The sequence below is a fragment of the Salvelinus fontinalis genome, chromosome 26 (assembly GCF_029448725.1).
Source record: "Salvelinus fontinalis isolate EN_2023a chromosome 26, ASM2944872v1, whole genome shotgun sequence".
NCBI lineage: Eukaryota > Metazoa > Chordata > Actinopteri > Salmoniformes > Salmonidae > Salvelinus > Salvelinus fontinalis.
Window position 1 is genome coordinate 29,775,869 of NC_074690.1, and position 19,649 is coordinate 29,795,517.

The 19,649-nt window shown below is 42.6% G+C and overlaps 2 protein-coding genes across 3 annotated transcripts; both read left to right on the top strand.

Moving 5' to 3' along the window:
* Nucleotides 1-2,363: 2,363 nt before the first annotated feature.
* LOC129824607 (uncharacterized) lies at nucleotides 2,364-9,657 on the top strand. The gene is made up of 6 exons (XM_055884290.1): nucleotides 2,364-2,512; nucleotides 4,002-4,091; nucleotides 5,567-5,702; nucleotides 6,018-6,151; nucleotides 6,548-6,750; nucleotides 7,241-9,657. Exons 1-6 carry the CDS (start codon nucleotides 2,411-2,413, stop codon nucleotides 8,259-8,261), a joined length of 1,686 nt encoding a protein of 561 aa, XP_055740265.1. The 5' UTR covers nucleotides 2,364-2,410; the 3' UTR covers nucleotides 8,262-9,657.
* A 558-nt stretch (nucleotides 9,658-10,215) lies between these two features.
* Nucleotides 10,216-19,237, top strand: LOC129824080 (exocyst complex component 3-like). Of its 2 annotated transcripts, none has more exons than XM_055883391.1 (13): nucleotides 10,216-10,529; nucleotides 11,131-11,295; nucleotides 11,452-11,671; nucleotides 13,052-13,733; nucleotides 14,995-15,112; nucleotides 15,298-15,423; nucleotides 15,630-15,730; nucleotides 15,873-15,983; nucleotides 16,074-16,215; nucleotides 16,342-16,464; nucleotides 16,614-16,775; nucleotides 16,983-17,104; nucleotides 18,504-19,237. In XM_055883391.1, exons 2-13 carry the CDS (start codon nucleotides 11,152-11,154, stop codon nucleotides 18,697-18,699), a joined length of 2,247 nt encoding a protein of 748 aa, XP_055739366.1. In that variant the 5' UTR covers nucleotides 10,216-10,529; nucleotides 11,131-11,151; the 3' UTR covers nucleotides 18,700-19,237. The 2 variants fall into 2 exon arrangements, with proteins under 2 accessions (XP_055739366.1, XP_055739367.1); XM_055883392.1 differs by lacking the exon at nucleotides 10,216-10,529 and adding an exon at nucleotides 10,548-10,822.
* Nucleotides 19,238-19,649: the final 412 nt, after the last annotated feature.

The following is a 19,649-nucleotide window of genomic DNA, read 5'->3' on the forward strand; positions in this document are numbered from 1 at the left end:
GAGGGCAAGTCAATTAAAGGAAGCTTTTTTACATTTCACTGGATCCGCTGTGACTCAGGCATACCAGTATCATTGACTGTAACAAAGGCACTTCTCCCTATTGTGTTCTTATGGTCAAACTGTCAACCAGTTTGTCTAAATGTGGAAATGTCCAGCCACTTGTAACCGAACTAGACATACTCTTACATTTTTTAAATCTTGTTTTCACTGGTTCTCCCAGTTGAGGCTCAGATGCTTTGTGTGTTATAATTATCTTAGGTAGGGCAAAGATGTACGTTCCCTTCATAATAGCCCTTACAGCAGTTGTGACGTCATACAGTACATTGTGAGTGGGAGTGATATTGGATGTGCTTTCTATTAAAAATACCAAGTTGTCAGTAGTAATCCCCAGAAAAGGATTTTCTGGATGTTTCTGACCAGTAGGGATTGGCTGGAAGTGCGTGACCACAAGAGGAGTTGTTGGCACGATTTTCAAAAGCTTGATTGCTTCTACTACTGTTTCAGTTTTTTTTCATACCACCCCCAGAGGTCTTTTACCACAGCTATGCATTCATTGTGTGTGCCTGCCACCGTGCGTGTGTGTGTGCTCATGTCTGTGTGTGCTTGCGTGTGTGTTTGTGGGTCTCTCCATGAACTCGCTCCTAAAAGTGGAAATAATCAAATTGATGGAGTGCATTTCCATGTTATCCATGCTGTTACCAATGCATTTGTCATGGCATTCAGTAAAGACGGTTGATGCAATAAGGTATATCAACGTAAGGACATCATTTTTATACAATTCTATTGGGAATAGTGCCCTGGATATCACACAGTCATAGTTATTACCTTGACAATCTATGTTTGTATGTAATACTATGCAGATGTACTCTATATATATTGTTTCAATTGCATTGTGGGCCTAATGTTCAGGGAGAGAATTCTGTGTTGGCCAGCAGTCATCAATATGTAACAGCTGTTATTATGAAATTCTTTACAGGCTAATGTAGCTTGCCATCCTGCACGCAATGGATTGAACAGACGCCAGGCCACTGTTAGGGATATGGAGGAGATTGACAGATGGTTTAGTTGCGTGACAGTGTCGCCTCAGCCAGCCAACTCTTACTCCCTCTCTCTCCTTCTCCATCCCTGCTTCCCTCTGGTAATCCTGACATGGATTTCCTTGTTTAGTCATGTAGGGGGTGGCCAGGAAGCCGCTGGTGAATATAATTTGTGCTGTGAACACGCAAAGGCTGTCAGACATCAGGGACCGGGCACAGTCCCTTCTGCTCTGTGCTCTCGCTCCCTGGCCAACCAGGTGATACCACAACACAGGGAAGCAGTGGGGTAGGAGCAGCCTAGTACTGTACTGTCTCTCTTTCGTCTGTGGTTCCCAGGGAGACGAGTGTAAACACGGCCTCTCTCCAGACACAGAATGTAGGGTCTATACCATTTAATAATAGCTTGAAGAAAAAGGTAGATTGGAAATACTGTAAAAAAATTGGAAATGCTTAATAAACTGAAAATATGAGCCCTTTAGGAACATGTCACCACAGTGTCTACACAGGCTGGTCTCATAGACTAGACGTAACAGTAAATAAAAAATATGGGAAACTCCAATGAGTATGATATGTTATGTTTGGTATAGTTACATTAGACAGAAGGTTATTTAAGGCAAAAGGAGGGTGGATGGGTGTGCGTATAACGGGAACGTCTAACAACCCAAAGGTGTCGTGTTCAAATCTCATCACGGAAAATGTAGCATTTTAGTTCATTAGCAACTTTGCAACTACTTACTACTTTTTAGATACTTTGCAACTACTTTCCATTTTAGCTAACCCTTCCCCTAACCCTAACATTAATGAACCCTTTAACCTAACTCTTAACCCTAACCTTAACTCTAACCGTAACCCCTAGTCTAGCTAACGTTAGCCACCTAGCCACCTAGCTAACGTTAGCCACAACAAAAAGGAATTCCTATTGTTAGTGTCATATTGTATCATATTGTATTGTATTGTATTGTATGAATTGCAGTTCGTAACATACCATACGAAATAGATGACATGTACAAATGAATACATACCATATGTAACATATCATACTAATTTGAGTGTCCCAGATTTACTATGTAACGTCTACCTGTGAGTCCAGGTTGGTGTACAACACTGTTTGTCTCTCTCTCTATCCCTCTCGCTCTCTGTGTGTGAGAGAAAGAGAGAGCGCTCCAGGACATGTTGTGGCATGTAATGAGAAATGAGTTCATGTTAGTGTGCATAGTATGAGACAACTGTGAGAATTTGTATTATTATTGTGCACCCTAATCGACTGATTACTCATCATACATCTAATAAACCTGTTAGTCCCCTCACTGAGAAAGTTTTGTCATTTTTCCTCTTATCCAGCCATCCAGGAGAAGCCATGCAGAAGGCACATCATGAAGCCGCCTTTGAACCACCAGGATACCAGGAAAGAGAGCCTGCCCATTGGAACCCAGAGGACCAGCATCAGCGTGGTAGAGAGTGACCTCTTACTGGAGGTGAGACAGACTGGAGCAGAAGGGTCAGGCTGTGGTTTGTCCTCCCAAGAGAGCACTGATGAGCGATGACTGGGTCATCAGTCTACCATGCCGTGATTGTGTTATTTCTTTCAAATTAAGGAGTGCAAAAATGGCAAATAAAAGCTTGAATTAAATAAATCCACAAAGTTGAACTTAGCCGCATTTAGTATTTGAGGTTTAGAATATGTATTGATGATATCGTGGCACAGCGGAGCTGCTGGGAGGATGGGTGTAGGAACAGAACATTGCGTCCCCTAAACCCCACCTTCTCCATCCCAGAACCCTGCCCTCCCCTCGCCACAAACGGCTAGAAAATCTCCCTCCCTCAGTAGCGTGAGACTAAACAACCGATCATGATGCTGCTCAATGAAGATCGTGACACTGTTAAGTCAGTATTACACCAGAGAGTGGGAAAAGGGGGCCCAGCTGACCTGGGCTGACTCGAATTAGACCAGAGGTGACAAGGCCTAGCAAGGAGCATGCCAGAGTCACGCAAATGTCAAGCACAACAGCTCCAGCCAACACAGGAAGTTAATGAGGAACCCTGCATGGTGTTTCCTCCACTTTTCTCCCTGTTTTACTCTTCATATCAGGAGGCACGAAAACACAATTTTTTGTAATGTTTTGTTCTAACGTCCACTCATTATCAGAAATAGAGATGTTGTATGAAAAGCATTTACCTGTGAATTACTCATCAATCAAGTGCAATTGAAGATGGTCCCCTGTGCTCTTAGCACATTCAGGTCCAAAATGATTGTAACCCTTGATAAAGAAATGCAAAAAAGACTGAATAAATGGAAAAAGTATTTGAAAATTACAATACAATTGCTCAGAGAAAGTTTTATTTAACAAGTAATAAAATACAATTTAGTAATAAAATACATTCTTAAACAATAGGTGTAAAATATTATTGGCACCCCTTTTTTCAAAACCTTTCAATACCTCACCTTGCGAGGATAACAACACTGAGTCTTTTTCTAAAATGTTTTATGAGATTGGGGAACACTCTGGGAGGGATCTTAAACCATTCCTCCATACATAATCTTTCCAGATCCTTGATATCGTTCATCTGCGCTTATCGACTGCCCTTTTTTTTAACGTGTTTTTAGATAATGGCATAATTTATGATATTTTTTTGTAAGAAATTATAAAATGGTTTGGTAACCCTGTTTGTAAGCTTTTAAATTATATCAAACTTAATCGTTAATTTTTTCCAGTGATTAAGACGGGATGTCTCATAGTAGGGTGGGGTATGCAAAATTGATCAAATTTGATTACCTCTATCTCCTAAATGTTTTGGAATTCCGGTCAAAAAAGTTACTTTCTGATCAATTCTACCATGGGCAAATATGTTTAGACATTTTAGTTCAAATCAAAAGGGGTGCGGTCAAAAAGTTATTAAAATCAAATGGAACGACCCTATGCTGTTTCCGTGTATAACAATGTATCCATGTCTCTTGTCTCCTAGTCCTTGACTGGTTTAGCCTTGGTGGTGAGCACAGATGGGTTGATATTCTACGTCTCCACCTCCATTGTTGACTACCTGGGCTTTCATCAGGTATGTTATAATCACAACACCTTGTATTCTCAAATTGTGTATTATTACTCATAAAATGGTCCTAGTTATTGAGGGTAAAAGATAAATAATTAAAGTAAATTAGTTGAAATACAGTGCCATTGTACAAGCCTTTAATAAAAAATTACATTCTGAGGAAAAATTGTACAGCATTGTAAAACGGGTTTAAAGTAAAACCACCAACGATAGAAACGTAACAAAATGTATTCATTGTTTTTAGTGCAAAACCAAACCCTTTTAGTCATTAAACTAAACAAAACAGAAATCTAAATATGGTTATATAAAACAGATGACCAACCATGTCAATAGTTGAAAATAGCCAGTTGTGTAATTCACAGGATTTTAATGATAGTATGAGTTGTAAGTAAACAGAGCTTACTTTGTTACCTTCACACATTTGTAACTGTCCTTTTTGAGTGAATAGCTTTGTATTGGGCCTCATTAAACTTTGGGTTTTAACATGGGAAGGAGACAAAAGAGACTGTTGATCGCTTCTCTGATGGGGATTGAGATGGTGTTGCTGTGTGTTCAACAATAGTGGCGTTTCAGAAGGCAAGCGTTGCGTGCAACAGAAGCAGATATATTTGGGACGGTTGAATACTTTAGTTGGGAGTCTGTCGTTTTATGAACAGTGGGTATAGCTGGAGATGAAAGAAAACAAGAGGAGTTACGAGTGTGGGCTGGGATTTCATCGGGGTAGCGTTGCATCTGTCCTCATGCAAGCAGCTCTGGTGTCACGCAAAGCACAAACAAGGCAGCGAGGAGGGCTTCCCACTATCCCACCGACCGAGGAGACTGCATGTTATAAATGCAAACTGTATGGAGTCATAACTCATTACTCACTGTTTCAACTGTTGTCACCAATTACCCATCTGTGTTACAAATTGTAGAGAAGTCATTAGTAATTACTCAACAGTTTCACTATCTACTTCTCAGTTTTACTGATTTAAGTTACTATTTATAGATCTTTGACTGGCAAACAGTCAAACAAAGCAGTTTGATATTACTGGATGCACTCAGTAATGATCCAACAGTTAAACTCTTCATACATTCAGACTTTTTTCCCCCAGTTGTAAGCTTTTCTGTTACAAAAAAAATATCTTAATAAGATGGAAAACGTGTACAGAACCCAGATCTCCCGTGTAGATCTAACTGGTGGGGAGGAATGGCGAGTGAACTCCGTCAGTCACAGAAGGCCCTCCAGAGGCTTCCTCCTGGTCAGTGGGGGGGAAACAGAAAAACAGAAGCGTTAAGTTCTCAGTGGGCTCACGGCAGGCTGACACTTACGGTGTCTGTCCAGATACCACCATGGCGTGTAACCATAGACTCGCTTCACTCGACCGTGACACAGGTTAAGTGGGGAGGTCACTGTGTTGGCCAAACACAATCAACAGTCCTAATGTGGGGGTTAATTGGTTGTTTGGTGACTTGTTCCCTCTTCTCCTCCCCTCCCATAGACGGATGTGATGCACCAGAATGTATTTGATTATGTACATGTGGAGGAGCGGCAGGAGTTCAGAAGACAGCTCCACTGGGCCATGAACCCCGGGCCACAGGGGGCATCCCTGAACCAGCACTCGGCCACAGTAACTGGTGTGTAGATAATTACCTCTGTCACTCTGTGGAGCCGATAAACACTGCAGGAAAGCCCCTCATCTTCACATGCAACTTGTCATTTAGATTAGTTTCCATGTATTACCCTTTTGAAGAGGAACACAAGGGTTAGTACATTAGTTATTGTATACAAGACACAGACAGAAAGAAAAGATACTGTATGTAATTTGTACTTTGTAATACTATCCTAAAACCTCTCACAGTAATATTGGTGGTTAGAAGACCAAAACAAATATAATGGATTGTATTTGTTACATGGGTTGTACTAACAGAAATGCTGTGGCTGTCCTGTAGATGATGATTTTGTGATGAGCAATCTCTTTAACGCCCTGGAGCCTGACGGTGTTCCTCTAGAGCTCACCTCTTTCCTGACTCGCTGTTTCATCGCCCGGGTCCGCTGCCTATTGGACAGCACCTCAGGCTTTCTGGTGAGTGAGTACCGCGGCTCACACAAGTATCTGGCAATATCAACTCTTACTATCGTCATTTACCATTGTGCTCAACACAGTATAAAGTCAGTTCTGTTTTGTGGGAGATATCTTGAATGTGTCGGTGCTTTACAGTAACACTAACCTTGCCTCAACACCCAAAGAGCAGGTGCACATACATAACTGAATATATTGTCATTTACCATTGTGCACAACACAGTATGAAGTCAGTTCTGTTTTGTGGGAGTTCTATTCAGTTATGTACGAGCACCTGCTCTTTGAGTGTCGAGGGAAGGTTACAGTTACTGTAAAGCACCGACACATTCAAGATATCTATTCATGTAAAAAGTGTTTTATAGATAACTTTGATTGATTGATTGATGGATGTTTTGGCAGAGCATGCAGTTCCAGGGCAGCCTGAAGTTCCTGCAGGGCCAGAAGAAGAAGACAGAGTCCGGGGCACTGCTGCCCCCCCAGCTGGCCCTGTTCTGTGTGGCCGTGCCCCTCATGATACCCTCCATCACAGAGCTGAAGATGAAGAACATGACGGCCAGGAGCAAGAACAAGGGCCCCGCCATCACCACACCGGATAAGCACAGGTAAGCACTGTGGGAGTGGTGTGCATGGGGAGAGCTGAGTAGTGAGCACTTTTCCTCAAATAATGTGTGTCTATATCAGGGTTTCCCAAACTCGGTCCTCGGGACCCCAACGGGTGCACGTTTTGGTTTTTGCCCTAGCACTACACAGCTGAATTCAAATAATCAACTAATCATCAAGCATTGCTCATTTGAATCAGCTGTGTAGTGTTAGAGCGAAACCCAAAACGTGCACCCGTTGGGGTCCCAAGGACTAAGTTTGGGAAACGCTGGTCTATATCATGTTTTAACTAAACTTGATAAAGGAGCCAGGCATGGACACCATTTCGTTTACTATCAATTTACAATTCAAGACATGTTTATTACACCATCAATTTCAGAATCAAATCACTGGGTATGCTGAATTTGGTCAAATGAGTACTTCATACTGTACACAACTAGCAGATTATATAATGCATACATGACCATTTATACATTTTGTCCCGGTTCCCAGTGACAAGAGGCATTGCTCCTCCAGAGGCTCATATGACAGCAGTGACTTACTGTTTCTGAATGGGTCCAGCAGCACTACCAGAGAACCCTGCCACTACACCTCATGGACACCCCTCTCCAAAGACGGCACCAGGTACAAGAACGACAGCTACTACACCCAGGAGGAGCCCCTGAACTTCTGCCTATCCTCCATGAATGGTGGTCCCAAAGCTCAGAGCATGGATCATCCATGGGACATTCGCACAGGGTCCGCCATGCGAAAGGGCCCAAGCGGCACCTACACACCAGGCAGACAAAGCAAGTACAATCCCCTGGGGAAGATTAGATCCTACAGGATGTCTCCAGGATATCACGCTAACAGACAGGACGCATCTCAGAACAAGCTGTACGGAGGCCTCCACAGCCCTGAGGTGGAGAGCTACAGCGAAGATGGCATGAAGACAGACAACAGGTACATGGGCAACCATCTTGACTGTTACAATGGCATGGTGTTGCCTGAGACGGCCATAAAAACAGAGCAGGACTCTGACTCAGAAAACGGTTGCAATATCTACGGCATGACCCAAAATAGAGCCTGGGTGGGGAACGAAAAGCGCTACATGGGCTACTCAGAAGAACCACAGGTGAAGTCAGAGGCTGACTACTATGAACAATACACCACCTGCCAAAAGAACAAGACCAACATGAGCCCAACGCTCAATGGACACCATAAATACTTATATACAGCGGGGAACAGGGCTCAGAAGGATCATAGGATACCACACTCAGACACTCTGTGTAGCAGTCAGGGAGAAAACTGTACGGACATCAGTGTATATGGCTACATGCAGCAAGACAACAAACTGAACTACGAGTTCAGGAATCACCTGGTCCACGCTATAAAGAGGGAACCCATGGACTCACCTCCATGGTCTGACAATGGCCATGACATTAGCCAAATACCCTTGCAGAGAAGTATGATTCCCAACTCATCAATGAATGCTATTGTATACAAACCAAACCCATATATCTACATGCCATGAGCTCAAGGGACAATCTTAAAAACCATCTGGACTCCACCTTGCTTCTTTATTGTATTGATTCTTAAAATAGCAGGGTGGGTGGTTATTTATACTCAACTCAGGTAATCAACAGTGTTACAAAGCAGAAAGATATGGAAGCAATGGAGAGATGTTTTTATATGACATGAATATGACATGCAGAACCTACTGCAATTCACATGAGTTCTACATTTGTTTTTAAACACATTTCATAACTTCTCGTTTTTAAACCAAGCCATGTCACCTGTCATGTCAAATTAACTGTATTTCTATTCAATGCATTTTACCGCAAATGGAACAGAAAATACATGCATTGATTAATTAAATTGTGGGCTCCTGAGTTGCGCAGCGGTCTATGGCACTGCATCGCAGTTCTAGAGGCATCACTACAGACCCTGGTTCGATCCCGGGCTGTATCACAACCGGCTGAGATTGAGAGTCCCATAGGGCGGCGCACAATTGGCACAGGGTCGTCCGGGTTAGGGGAGGGTTTGGCCAGGGTAGGCTGTCATTGTAAATAAGAATTTGTTCTTAACTGACTTGCCTAGTTAAATAAAGGATTAAAAATAAAACATGTAATGTAGTTTATTTTTCATTGATTATTCAGATGAACATATTGATTATATGATTTATAATGTGATTGATTGTTCAATGTCCATTGAGTCATGAACCTTTATGAATGAGATACTGTATCTTCATTGTTTTTATTCATGACAGGTTGAATTAATGTATTATTTTAACAGTGAGTTTGGCAGTTTTGTCTTATAAAACAGTGTTACAAATGTAAATTAAACAAAGCTTCACCTAACAGCCATTTACAAACATTAATGTCTAAGATGGTCTCTGAGCATAATAATGTAAAAATGTATTACACAGAAATACTGTTAATTTAAGTTTGTGGTCCAATGTAATATTATTTGCCAATGTTTGTAAAATTGTAGTACATTCAAAAGAAATGTTAGAAACTGTAACTCTGTTTTATGAAGCCAATTTGTTATTATATTTTGAAAAGGAAAAAATATTTGAAACTATGACATGTCCCCTTATGCATTCCATAGCTGCATGCAGCAGTCTCTACGGCATTCTTTTATGGCGTTCGTTTTTTAAAACAAAGCTTTCCGAGCTCTTTCGCTTGCATTTGTCTTTATTTAAAACTATTATGCAAATGTAAATAATGGAATTCCAGCTCTTTTTTTTAACAACTGTTGGTAATGCTTTTTATTGTGTATTTATTGTAAGTACTTTACACTGAACAAGAGAGAAACATAAGGTTTATCGTAATATATTGAAACAATAAATAAATAGAACAACCTGCGTGTTGCACTATAGCACATTTTACAGGAAGGACTACAGGCATACTAGTTTGAATTGAATTGAATTCAATAGGCATCTAACATGTTTTGTTATTTAGCACAATAAAATCATAAAACAAGTGCAGATTATTATCTTATTTATTTGAACACTGAAAATAGTAATAAAATGCTGGATACAGACCTCCAAACAAAAAGAAAGCTATGATATTTATGAGGATTTATTCTCAAATAAACACTACATTTAGTGCTCAGTACATTTAGGGAATTAAAACCAAATTGTTACGTTCCTACACATTTTAGCCAAAGACGTTACAGTATGAAGATAGGCTAAAACTGCTTCTCCAATAGAAATCCCTGATCACGCGATGTCATGGCTATGCTCATGCGTAGGACTAGGTCGTCGTTTGGTCGCCCAAACTGCGCATATGCAGACCGTAAAATCAAAGCCACTCCTTCGATATAAAGTTGTTTTGGACGAAAATTAAAATGTATCAGTTTCTCACTCTCACGAGTTTGTAGTTATAACAAGGTCAACTACTTAAGACATTGTCTCGAATCTAGATTGGGCATTCAGATTTTGAGAAAATTAACAACTAAGGTCTCATTGACTTCTTATACCCCAAACCCCGACCCGGTCTCTTTCCCCAGCGTTCCCGGAAGTCTTGCGATGTTATGCCTCTGGATTTAGAAACTGTGTTGTAGCTAATGACTTGTATTTATAGAAATCAACGGTAACATAAAATACAGTTGTGAGAAATTGCATACTCTTTCAAAAGTCGCGCACACATGATCATCTAAAGCGCGCTGTGCTGTCAGCTGCTACTGGGGCGGCGCATGAGAAAGGTCAACCAGGAACTGAACCAGGAGAAGTAGTGTTGGATTTGAAATTAGATAATTTGAACGACAGTTTACCTATTCAAACGTATTATTAGAGTTGGTAAGATATTGGATTTGTTCATATTACATTTCAAATGAGTCTTGTACACGGGCTAGCGTTGTGTTCACTGATTGGGCTGTGTGTGTGTCCTTCCTCTCGCCAACCTAGGCTGCTAGCTGTCTAGCTTACCATTAACACGGGCTGCTTTCTAGTTAGTCAATATGGGAGAGACTTTAAGCACACAGATGACACTTAAACCGACTAGCAAAAACCTAAAACTGACTCTAACCAAATGTTTATAGATTATGAAATAAATTAAAGATCGGTTTGGGCATCAGGCTTGTCCTTATAAGGTTAGTCTTTTCCAGTCCATATAGCTAGCTACTGTACTCCAGTAAAATGCATTTGAGAGACATTTGAGTTTGCTTGCCAGATAGTAGTAGTAGTAGCAGCAAGCTAGCTAGCTAACGTTATGCCAGCAAGTAGCATTAGCCAAGGCAGCTAAACGTTAACGTTACCCAATGCAGTGGGCACTCACCTCACACAGGCACTGTCAGTATTAATGGTTTAATAACGCAATCGACCTGATATAGTGCCTTGCAACATTTTCGTCGTAATCACGTGTAACGTTCAGTTTCGTGAGCATCTTGATCTTTGACAGACCCAGCTTGGCGTTATTGTCATGGAGGAGACGAACAGGGAGGCTGTTGCTACCGCCGTGCAGAGGGTGGCAGGGATGCTGCAGCGCTCGGACCAGTTGGACAAAGTAGAGCAGTACCGCCGGCGAGAGGCTCGCAAGAAAGCTTCAGTAGAAGCCCGACTGAAGGTAGAAAATGATGACGCTAAGAAGACATGAGATGCATTCTGTACTTCCCTATTGTTCATAGAGCTTTCGTCTGAACGAGAGCTGTAACGTTATATATATTGTAAATACATGGCCCAGGCCTGAAACACCTTACCTGGTCTCTTTCCCTCTCCCCAGGCTGCCATCCAGTCCCAGTTGGACGGTGTCCGCACAGGGCTCAGTCAGCTGCATAATGCCCTGCGCGATGTCAAGGACATCCAGAGCTCCCTGGCAGACGTCAGTAAGGACTGGAGGCAGAGTATCAACACTATTGAGAACCTCAAAGATGTGAAAGACGCCGTTGTCCAACACAGTCAGCTTGCCTCAGCCGTCGAGAATTTAAAGAATATCTTCTCAGGTACACTGCACAACTACTACATGTGCCTCAGAGATCAATTGGGAACTGTTATTGTTGTCTCTCTTTGCATTTGTGTACATGGAATGTACTGTTAAAAAGTATTAATGCGTTAATATACAGTCAGGTACATAATTATTGGCACTGTGATAAAGATGAGCAAAACATACTGTATAAAATAAAGAATATAAATTCTGAGCTATATTGTGTGCTAAAAACAAAAGGGAAATTATATTATTTAGTATAGTAATAGTAATACAATTGCTTAGAGAAAGAACATTTGTTTAACAAGTAATAAAAAACTATCTCAAAGATGGAGGCCAAATTTATTTGCACCCCTGTTTTCAATACTCTAGCATCCTCCCTTTGAACATGAACACATTGGGAGGACCATTCTTCCATAGAGAATCTTTCCAGATCCTTGATATCCTTCGTCTGCCCTTATGGACTGCCCTCTTCAATTCAAACCACAGGTTTTCAATGGGGTTCAAGTTCTGAGACTGAGATGGCAATTTCTTTGTGGATTTTGATTAGCGCTCTGGGTTATTGTCTTGCTGGAAGATCCAGTTGCGGCCAAGAGGCAACCAGGTTTGGTACTTGGTAAAGTTCATGATGGCGTTGACCCCAGGACCAGTGGAAGTAAAATAGACCAATAACATAAAAGATGTGCCACCATAATTTACCGTAGGTATGAGGTACGTTACTGCATATGCTTCTGTTTTTCATGGCCAAACCATGACCATCTGACCATAGCACCAGATTCAATCCAAGTGCCAATGCTGTTTTACAAACTCTAGGCAGTGCTATGGTCAGATGACATGAAAATAGATAGAGCTCTTTTGCCCTGCACACAATTGGTGGGTTTGGCGTAGAAAAGTACCTCATACTTAACATTAACATTTGGTGGTGCATCATTAACAATATCAAATACCATGACATTTTAGCCCAAAACCTGATTGGCTCTGCCAGAAGGCTGACACTTGGCCGCAAGTGGATCTTTCAGCAAGACAACCCCAAGCACGCATCAAAATCCACAAAGAAATGGTTAATTGGCCACAAAATCTGTCTCCGGACTTGAACCACTCCAATCTCATAAAATATTTTAGAAAAAGGCTGTGTCGTCATCTTCACGAAGGAGCTGGAGTACTGAAAATAGAAGCCAATCATTTTGACCCCTGTCTTTTTAGATGTTTTTAATTATTTGTTAAACTAACTCTCCTTCTCTGAGCAATTTTATTAGTATAATATCATTAGCACATTCTTTAGAGCATGCAATATAGCTCAGTACTTGTACTATCTATTTTATACAGTTTTTTTTGCTCATTTTTATCAAGGGTGCCAATAATGATCTACTTTGCTGTATACCATTCCCCTTCTGTGCAGTGCCTGAGATAGTGGCAGACACCCAGGTGCTGATTGAGCAGGCTGAGCTGCTGGAGGCCCACCGTAAACTCATGGATCTGGAATGCTCGCGGGACGACCTCATGTATGAGCAGTACCGAATGGACAGCAAAAACACTCACGACATGAACCTGATCCGCAACTACTTTGGCGCGGTGCAGGGCCTGTCTGACGATCTGGCCAAGCAGCTGTGGATGGTGCTGCAGCGCGCCATGGGAACGGTGCGCCGCGACCCCACCATGCTGGTCTCAGTGGTGCGCATCATTGAGCGCGAGGAGAAGATTGACCGGCGCATGCTGGACCGCAAGAAGCAGACGGGCTTTATCCCCCCAAGTCGGCCCAAGCGCTGGAAAGAGAAGATGTTTGAGGTGCTGGAGGGCACGGTCACCACGCGCATCGAGGGCAGCCAGTCAGTGACGCGCGAGGCAGACAAGATGTGGATGGTGAGGCTCCTGGAGATCACCAGGAAGTACGTGCTGGACGACCTGATTGTGGTGAAGAACCTGATGGTGCAGTGCTTCCCGCCACACTACAACACCTTTGACAGGTTTTTTAAGCTGTACCACAACGCCACGTCCATGCGGGTGCAGGAGCTGGCTGCAGAAGACCTGGAGGCCAACGAGATTGTGTCCCTCCTCACCTGGGTTCTCAACACATACAAAAGGTATCTTTTCTCAGCCCGTATTCACAAAAGAGGCTCAAAGTAGGAGGGCTGATATAGGATCAGTTTTGTCTTTAGATAATATTGATTATGATTAGGCTATGGACATGGAGGACCTGAGCCTAGATTGTCTCTCCTACTTTGAGACACTTTTTGAATACCAGGTCAGGCTCTGATCTGCTCTCTCTGTGGCTCATGTAGCATCAGTGATAACTGGGCACCAGTTCAATCAAAGCTCAGTGGAATATGCAGGAGTTTCCTTACCCTGCAAGCAGTTATTGACAAGGTATGACAGAAATCCATGCTTTGGTGTGTAGTTTCCCTGACACTATTTCCAAATACTAACGTTTTAGCATTTGTGGCACAAATCCCATTAAAGTCATGAATCCAATATATTCATATTTTAGTGACTTTGCTGAGCTTAGCATTTAATGTTAGATATTTTCAGATGAATAATGCTAATATCGGTACCATGACTTGAATGGGATTTGTGCCGCAAATGCTAAAACATTAGCATTTGGAAACATTTCCAGGGAAATAAAACCAATGCATGGATTGCTGTCATGCCTTGTCCATAGACTGCTTACAGGGTTTGGAGACCAATGTAATTTGGGTGAACTATCCCTTTAACCTCTCCTCATTTGTGTGTGGAGTGTTTCTCAATATCATTAAATTGATGTAGGAAGAACATAGGCACGGAAATACTTTTGTACTCTCCATATATGGGACGGACTTGTAAGTGCTGCAAAGAGCAATTAACTCAATATTTAAAGCTAAACAGTCCCTAGGCACGAGAGGGAGGGCATAGCATGCAATCTAAGCAAAATTGGTGTGGATAATCCAATGACAGGATTGAACGGAGAAAGATGAATTTACTAATGCATTCAAAACACAAAGAACTTTATATCCAATTCAGACACAAGCATCAGCCAACAGCTACCGTGGAAACCACAACCACTGATTGGATGAGGCTGTGTAATTATAGAATTATAGATCACTTATATTCACAATGATTTTCTGAGTGTTTGTGTGTTTACGTGCGACTGCTTGTGAGAAGCCTGTGTTTATAGGTATCTGTGTGTATAATATGGATTCAGGCATTGCTGTGTGGGCAGGTGGGTGAGCATGCCATATTGTGTGTCTCTCTGTAGCTGTCTGTTTGTTACGTTCAAATACATGAAATATATAAATTCCCACAGACAGTATAGTACAGGCTGGGCTGTGTTGCCATGTTCTCACGCCCTACTGTGTTTACGTGTTCCAGTGTGGAGATGATGGGTCACCAAGAGCTGGTGACAGAGTATGACATCCACCTGATGGATCCTCTGCTGCCTCAGAAGGTGGTGGATGAGCTTCTCAGCAAATACGTCCAGACCTTCACGGTGAGTCCAGCCAACACACACTCTGTGATAGCAGCGACATACTCTATGGCGTCTCTTGTCAGATATACAACTCTCTCTCTGCATCAGTAGACAAAGATGAAGCCCCCACTAATTAAATGTTTCATGAATTATTAAAGACAAAGGTCACATGGCTCTGGCTGACTCTCTCTCTCACCCTTCCACAGTCTAACATCACTGGCTGGCTTCGCAAGGCTCTGGAGACAGACAAGAAGGACTGGGTTAAAGAGACTGAACCAGAGGCGGATCAAGACGGATATTACCAGACCACCCTCCCCGCCATCGTCTTCCAGGTATAACCAGTCACCTCTGGCATCAGTCAGAATCTCTTTAACCCACTGGACTAAGTGGACTAGTTGCTACTACAGTAGCGTTACTATACTAGACAATGTGTATGTGATAAAATTAGGATCTGAGAATTACAATGAGTCACTAGTGTGTACTGTAAGTCTATTGGAAGGGGGACCATCATCTGACATGTTTGTTTTTCTCTCATCAGATGTTTGAGCAGAATCTCCAAGTGGCAGCTCAGATCGACGAGATCTTCAAAGAGGAGGTCCTGAAGCTCTGTTTAAAACAGATGAATTCATTCCTCATCAGGTAACATGAATTTCATTATGTTGTGTTAATAATTGTGTAGTGATTAGTCGTTTACATTGATGGCAGTAAAGGTGTGTTACAGAATATCAGGGATGGATTGCTATGTATATGACATCTACAATTGTCTTCTATTGCTGTTCAGGTACAGGGAAGAGGCGATCGCCTACAAGGAGGACCACTTGAGAGACCGGCAGCTCCCTCAGTGCTACGTCCAATACATGATCGCCATTATAAACAACTGTCATACATTCAAGTGATTCCCATTTGACAATTCCCTGTAAATAAGAATGTCTTCTCTAACCTAATGCGGCTAATGTATATCTAACCGTACCTCTACTCCTAGGGAGTCTATTAACAGTCTAAAGAAGAAATACTTAAAATCTACGCAGCCCACCCAGAATGATGCTGCCATTGAGAGGACCCTGAACGACGTGGCCAAAGATGGATGCCAGTTTCTACTGGATGAAGTATTCCTGGATTTGGAGGTTAGAACAAAGTGTTTGTGGACATATATTTTAAGCTCATTCGTTACTGTTCTAGTGTAATATTTGACAGAATGTTGCCATGAACACGGTTCTGTTGTATTTGATTGGTGATTTTGCTCTCCACAGCATCATCTCAGTGAGTTGCTGACCAGGAAGTGGTTGACGGGGACCCATGCAGTGGACACTATCTGTGTGACCGTCGAGGATTACTTCAATGACTTCGCCAAGATCAAGAAGCCTTTCAATACGGTACATGGAGAAATCAATCAATTGATATAATCATATCAAATGAAAGGCTTTGATTGATTGATCTGGAGAAATCCACACATTTTGCATGTACAAATTGATAGTGGTCATCCTGTGTGTGTGACTGAGTATGTTGTATGTGATGTGTTTAGGAGATGACCAGCGAGGCCCATCGCAGGGTGGTGGTGGAGTATATCAAGGCAGTGATGCAGAAACGGATCACCTTCAAGAATGCAGATGAGAGGAGGGAGGGAGCGGACAGGATGATTAAAGAGGCTGAGCAGTTCAAGTTCCTCTTCAGGAAACTCACTGCTGTGAGTGTTTATTTCCTGTTACAGGAGTGGTCTCTTTTCCAAGGAGATGCTCAGTAGAAACTTCATGCATCTTGATCTAGTCTTTCAGCAAATAGTTAGTCACGATTCATCATTTTTGATGTAAGGAAGACTGCCTTTCTCTGATAAGTCCATACGCTGATACTGTTGCTGATTTTTACAGTTTGTTCTGTCTCTGTTCTGCTCCAGGGTGAGGAGACTGACCGGCTGTGTGATGCCATCGCTGCTATAGCTGAGGTGTTTAAACTTACAGACCCCACCCTGCTGTACCTGGAGGTCTCCACGCTGGTGTCCAAATACCCTGACATCAGGTCAGATCATACACCACTTAACACATAGGCTACACAGAGAATGAATGTTAGTGGGGTGTCATGGTTTTCAATAGAATAACCTTGGCTGTAGGAGAAGTTACTTCAGATGTACTGTATAAGACACTACATAACCAAAAGTATATGTGGACACCTGCTCGTTGAACATCTCATTCCAAAATCATGGGCATTAATATGGAGTTGGTCCCCCCTTTGCTGTTATAACAGCCTCTCCACTCTTCTGGGAAGGCTTTCTACTAGATGTTGGAACATTGCTGCGGGGACTTGCTTCCATTCAGCCACAAGAGCATTAGTGAGATCGGGCGCTGATGTTGGGTTGTTAGGCCTGGCTCGCAGTCGGTGTTCTAATTCACCGATCTCAACAAACCATTTCTGTGTAGACCTAGCTTTGCACGGGGGAGTTGTCATGCTGAAACAGGAAAGGACCTTCCACAAACTGTTGTCACAAAGATGGAAGCACAGAATCATCTAGAATGTCATTGTATGCTGTAGCGTTTAGGATTTCCTTTTACTGAAACTAAGGGGCCTCGCCCGAACCATGAAAAATAGCCCCAGACCATTATTCCTCCTCCACCAAACTTGACAGTTGGCACTATGCATTGGGGCAGGTCGCTTTCTCCTTGCATCCGCCTGCGAGCCCAGATTCGTCCGTCTGACTACCAGATGGAGAAGCATGATTCAACACTCCAGAGAACTTGTTTCCATGGCTCCAGAGTCCAATGGTAGCAAGCATTACAACCACTCCAGCTAATGCTTGGCATTACGCATGGTGATCTTAGGCTTGTGTGCGGCTGCTTGACCATGGAAACCTATTTCATGAAGCTCCCGATGAACAGTTCTTGTGCTGACGTTGCTTCCAGAGGCAGTTTGCAACTTGGTAGTGAGTGTTGCAACCGAGGACTGATGATTTTTATGCGCATACAGCACTCGGCGGTCCCGATCTGTGTGCTTGTGTGGCCTACCACTTCACGGCTGAGCCGTTGTTGCTCCTACACATTTCCACTTCACAATAACAGCACTTACAGTTGACCAGGGCAGCTCTAGCAGGGCAGACATTTGACAAACTGACTTGTTGGAAAGGTGGCATCCTATGACAATTCCATGTTGAAAGTCACTGAGCTCTTCAGTACGGGCCATTCTACTGCCAATGTTTGTCTATTGAGGTTGCATGGCTGTGTGCTCTATTTTATACACCTGTCAGCAACAGGTGTGGCTGAAATAGCCAAATCCACTAATTTGAAGGGGTGTCCACATACTTGTGTGTGTATATATAGTGTATGTGCTATCTACTCAAATTATTATGTGATGGCCATTGAATTTACCATTGTAGGCTTGATTGATTGTCCTTCAGTAAAAAGGTGTCTGTCCTCTGTCCCCATAGGGAAGAGCACATCGTGGCCTTACTAGCGGTGAGAGGGGACGCTAGCCGAGAAATGAAGCAGATGATCATTGAGACGCTGAACCAGAACAAGCCTTCCTACGCCGGCAACACCCAGCCCATCTTCAAGGACATCACCGTCCCCACCGTGACCATGTCCTCCTCTATGGCCGCCACTGCCAACAAACTGCTAAAATAACTAGATTCTGGAGAGAGATGGAGACACCTGGGTCGTATTCATTAATGCATAAGGTAGCAAATCAATTCAATGGAAAATAAAAAACAAGCGTTCATTATTGCAGGGTTTCCCAAGCACTATCCAAACGTTCCCAAACTCGGTCCTGGGAAACCCTGCCTTATTGGACAAGTTTGGATAGTCCCTCCCTGTCTTAGTGCCTAGTGATTACGACCCTGTCACAAAAAAAAACCTATTGCCAAAAATCATCACGAATCATGATTTTTCTTTTCTTTTGCACTTTTGAAACATATTCCACGACCTCCGATGAAAGGCTTGGACTGTAGTCCTTGAGGATCTGAAGGCGTATGATACTTGATGAATGAACCGTCGAACACTACCAAGTGGTTTTGTTACTGAAATGAGACCTTGCTCACACCACCCACCCCTCTATGCTTGCCTTATACAATTAACAGTTTGAAATTGTTTCAGTAAAACTTTTTCAGTGTGTGATGCTGAATGTCTGTCAGAAAATCCATTAAAGAAATCCTTTCCCCTGTCAGTGTACATCTGTTTTCCTAATTTACTCTGCTGTCAGGGAGAGGTGTTGACACGCTGAAACATGCCAAACTACTGCAAAGTGGTACCCACACTCGCATGGAATCATTTCATTGGTTGGCTCATTTGGTGGTTGCTGCGAAAGTTGACATTAATTTGCAGAAGCCGTCCGCTTACTGCATCTTTCCTCAACAATACCATCAAGATCTCTCCATGATCTCCCTCTGTCTGTGACTCCACTGCAGCATGCTGCCTTTTGACTTAAAGCAATGGGTACTATGCTCTCCTACTGCTCTGTGTAATACCTCTAAATGTTTAATCTGGCTGCACGCTATTTGTTATGTGATTACCCGAGCAGCTGAAGGGGTAGGAAGGCACAAACAGCCAGAGGGGACAGTTATCACCCTGGGTAGGGT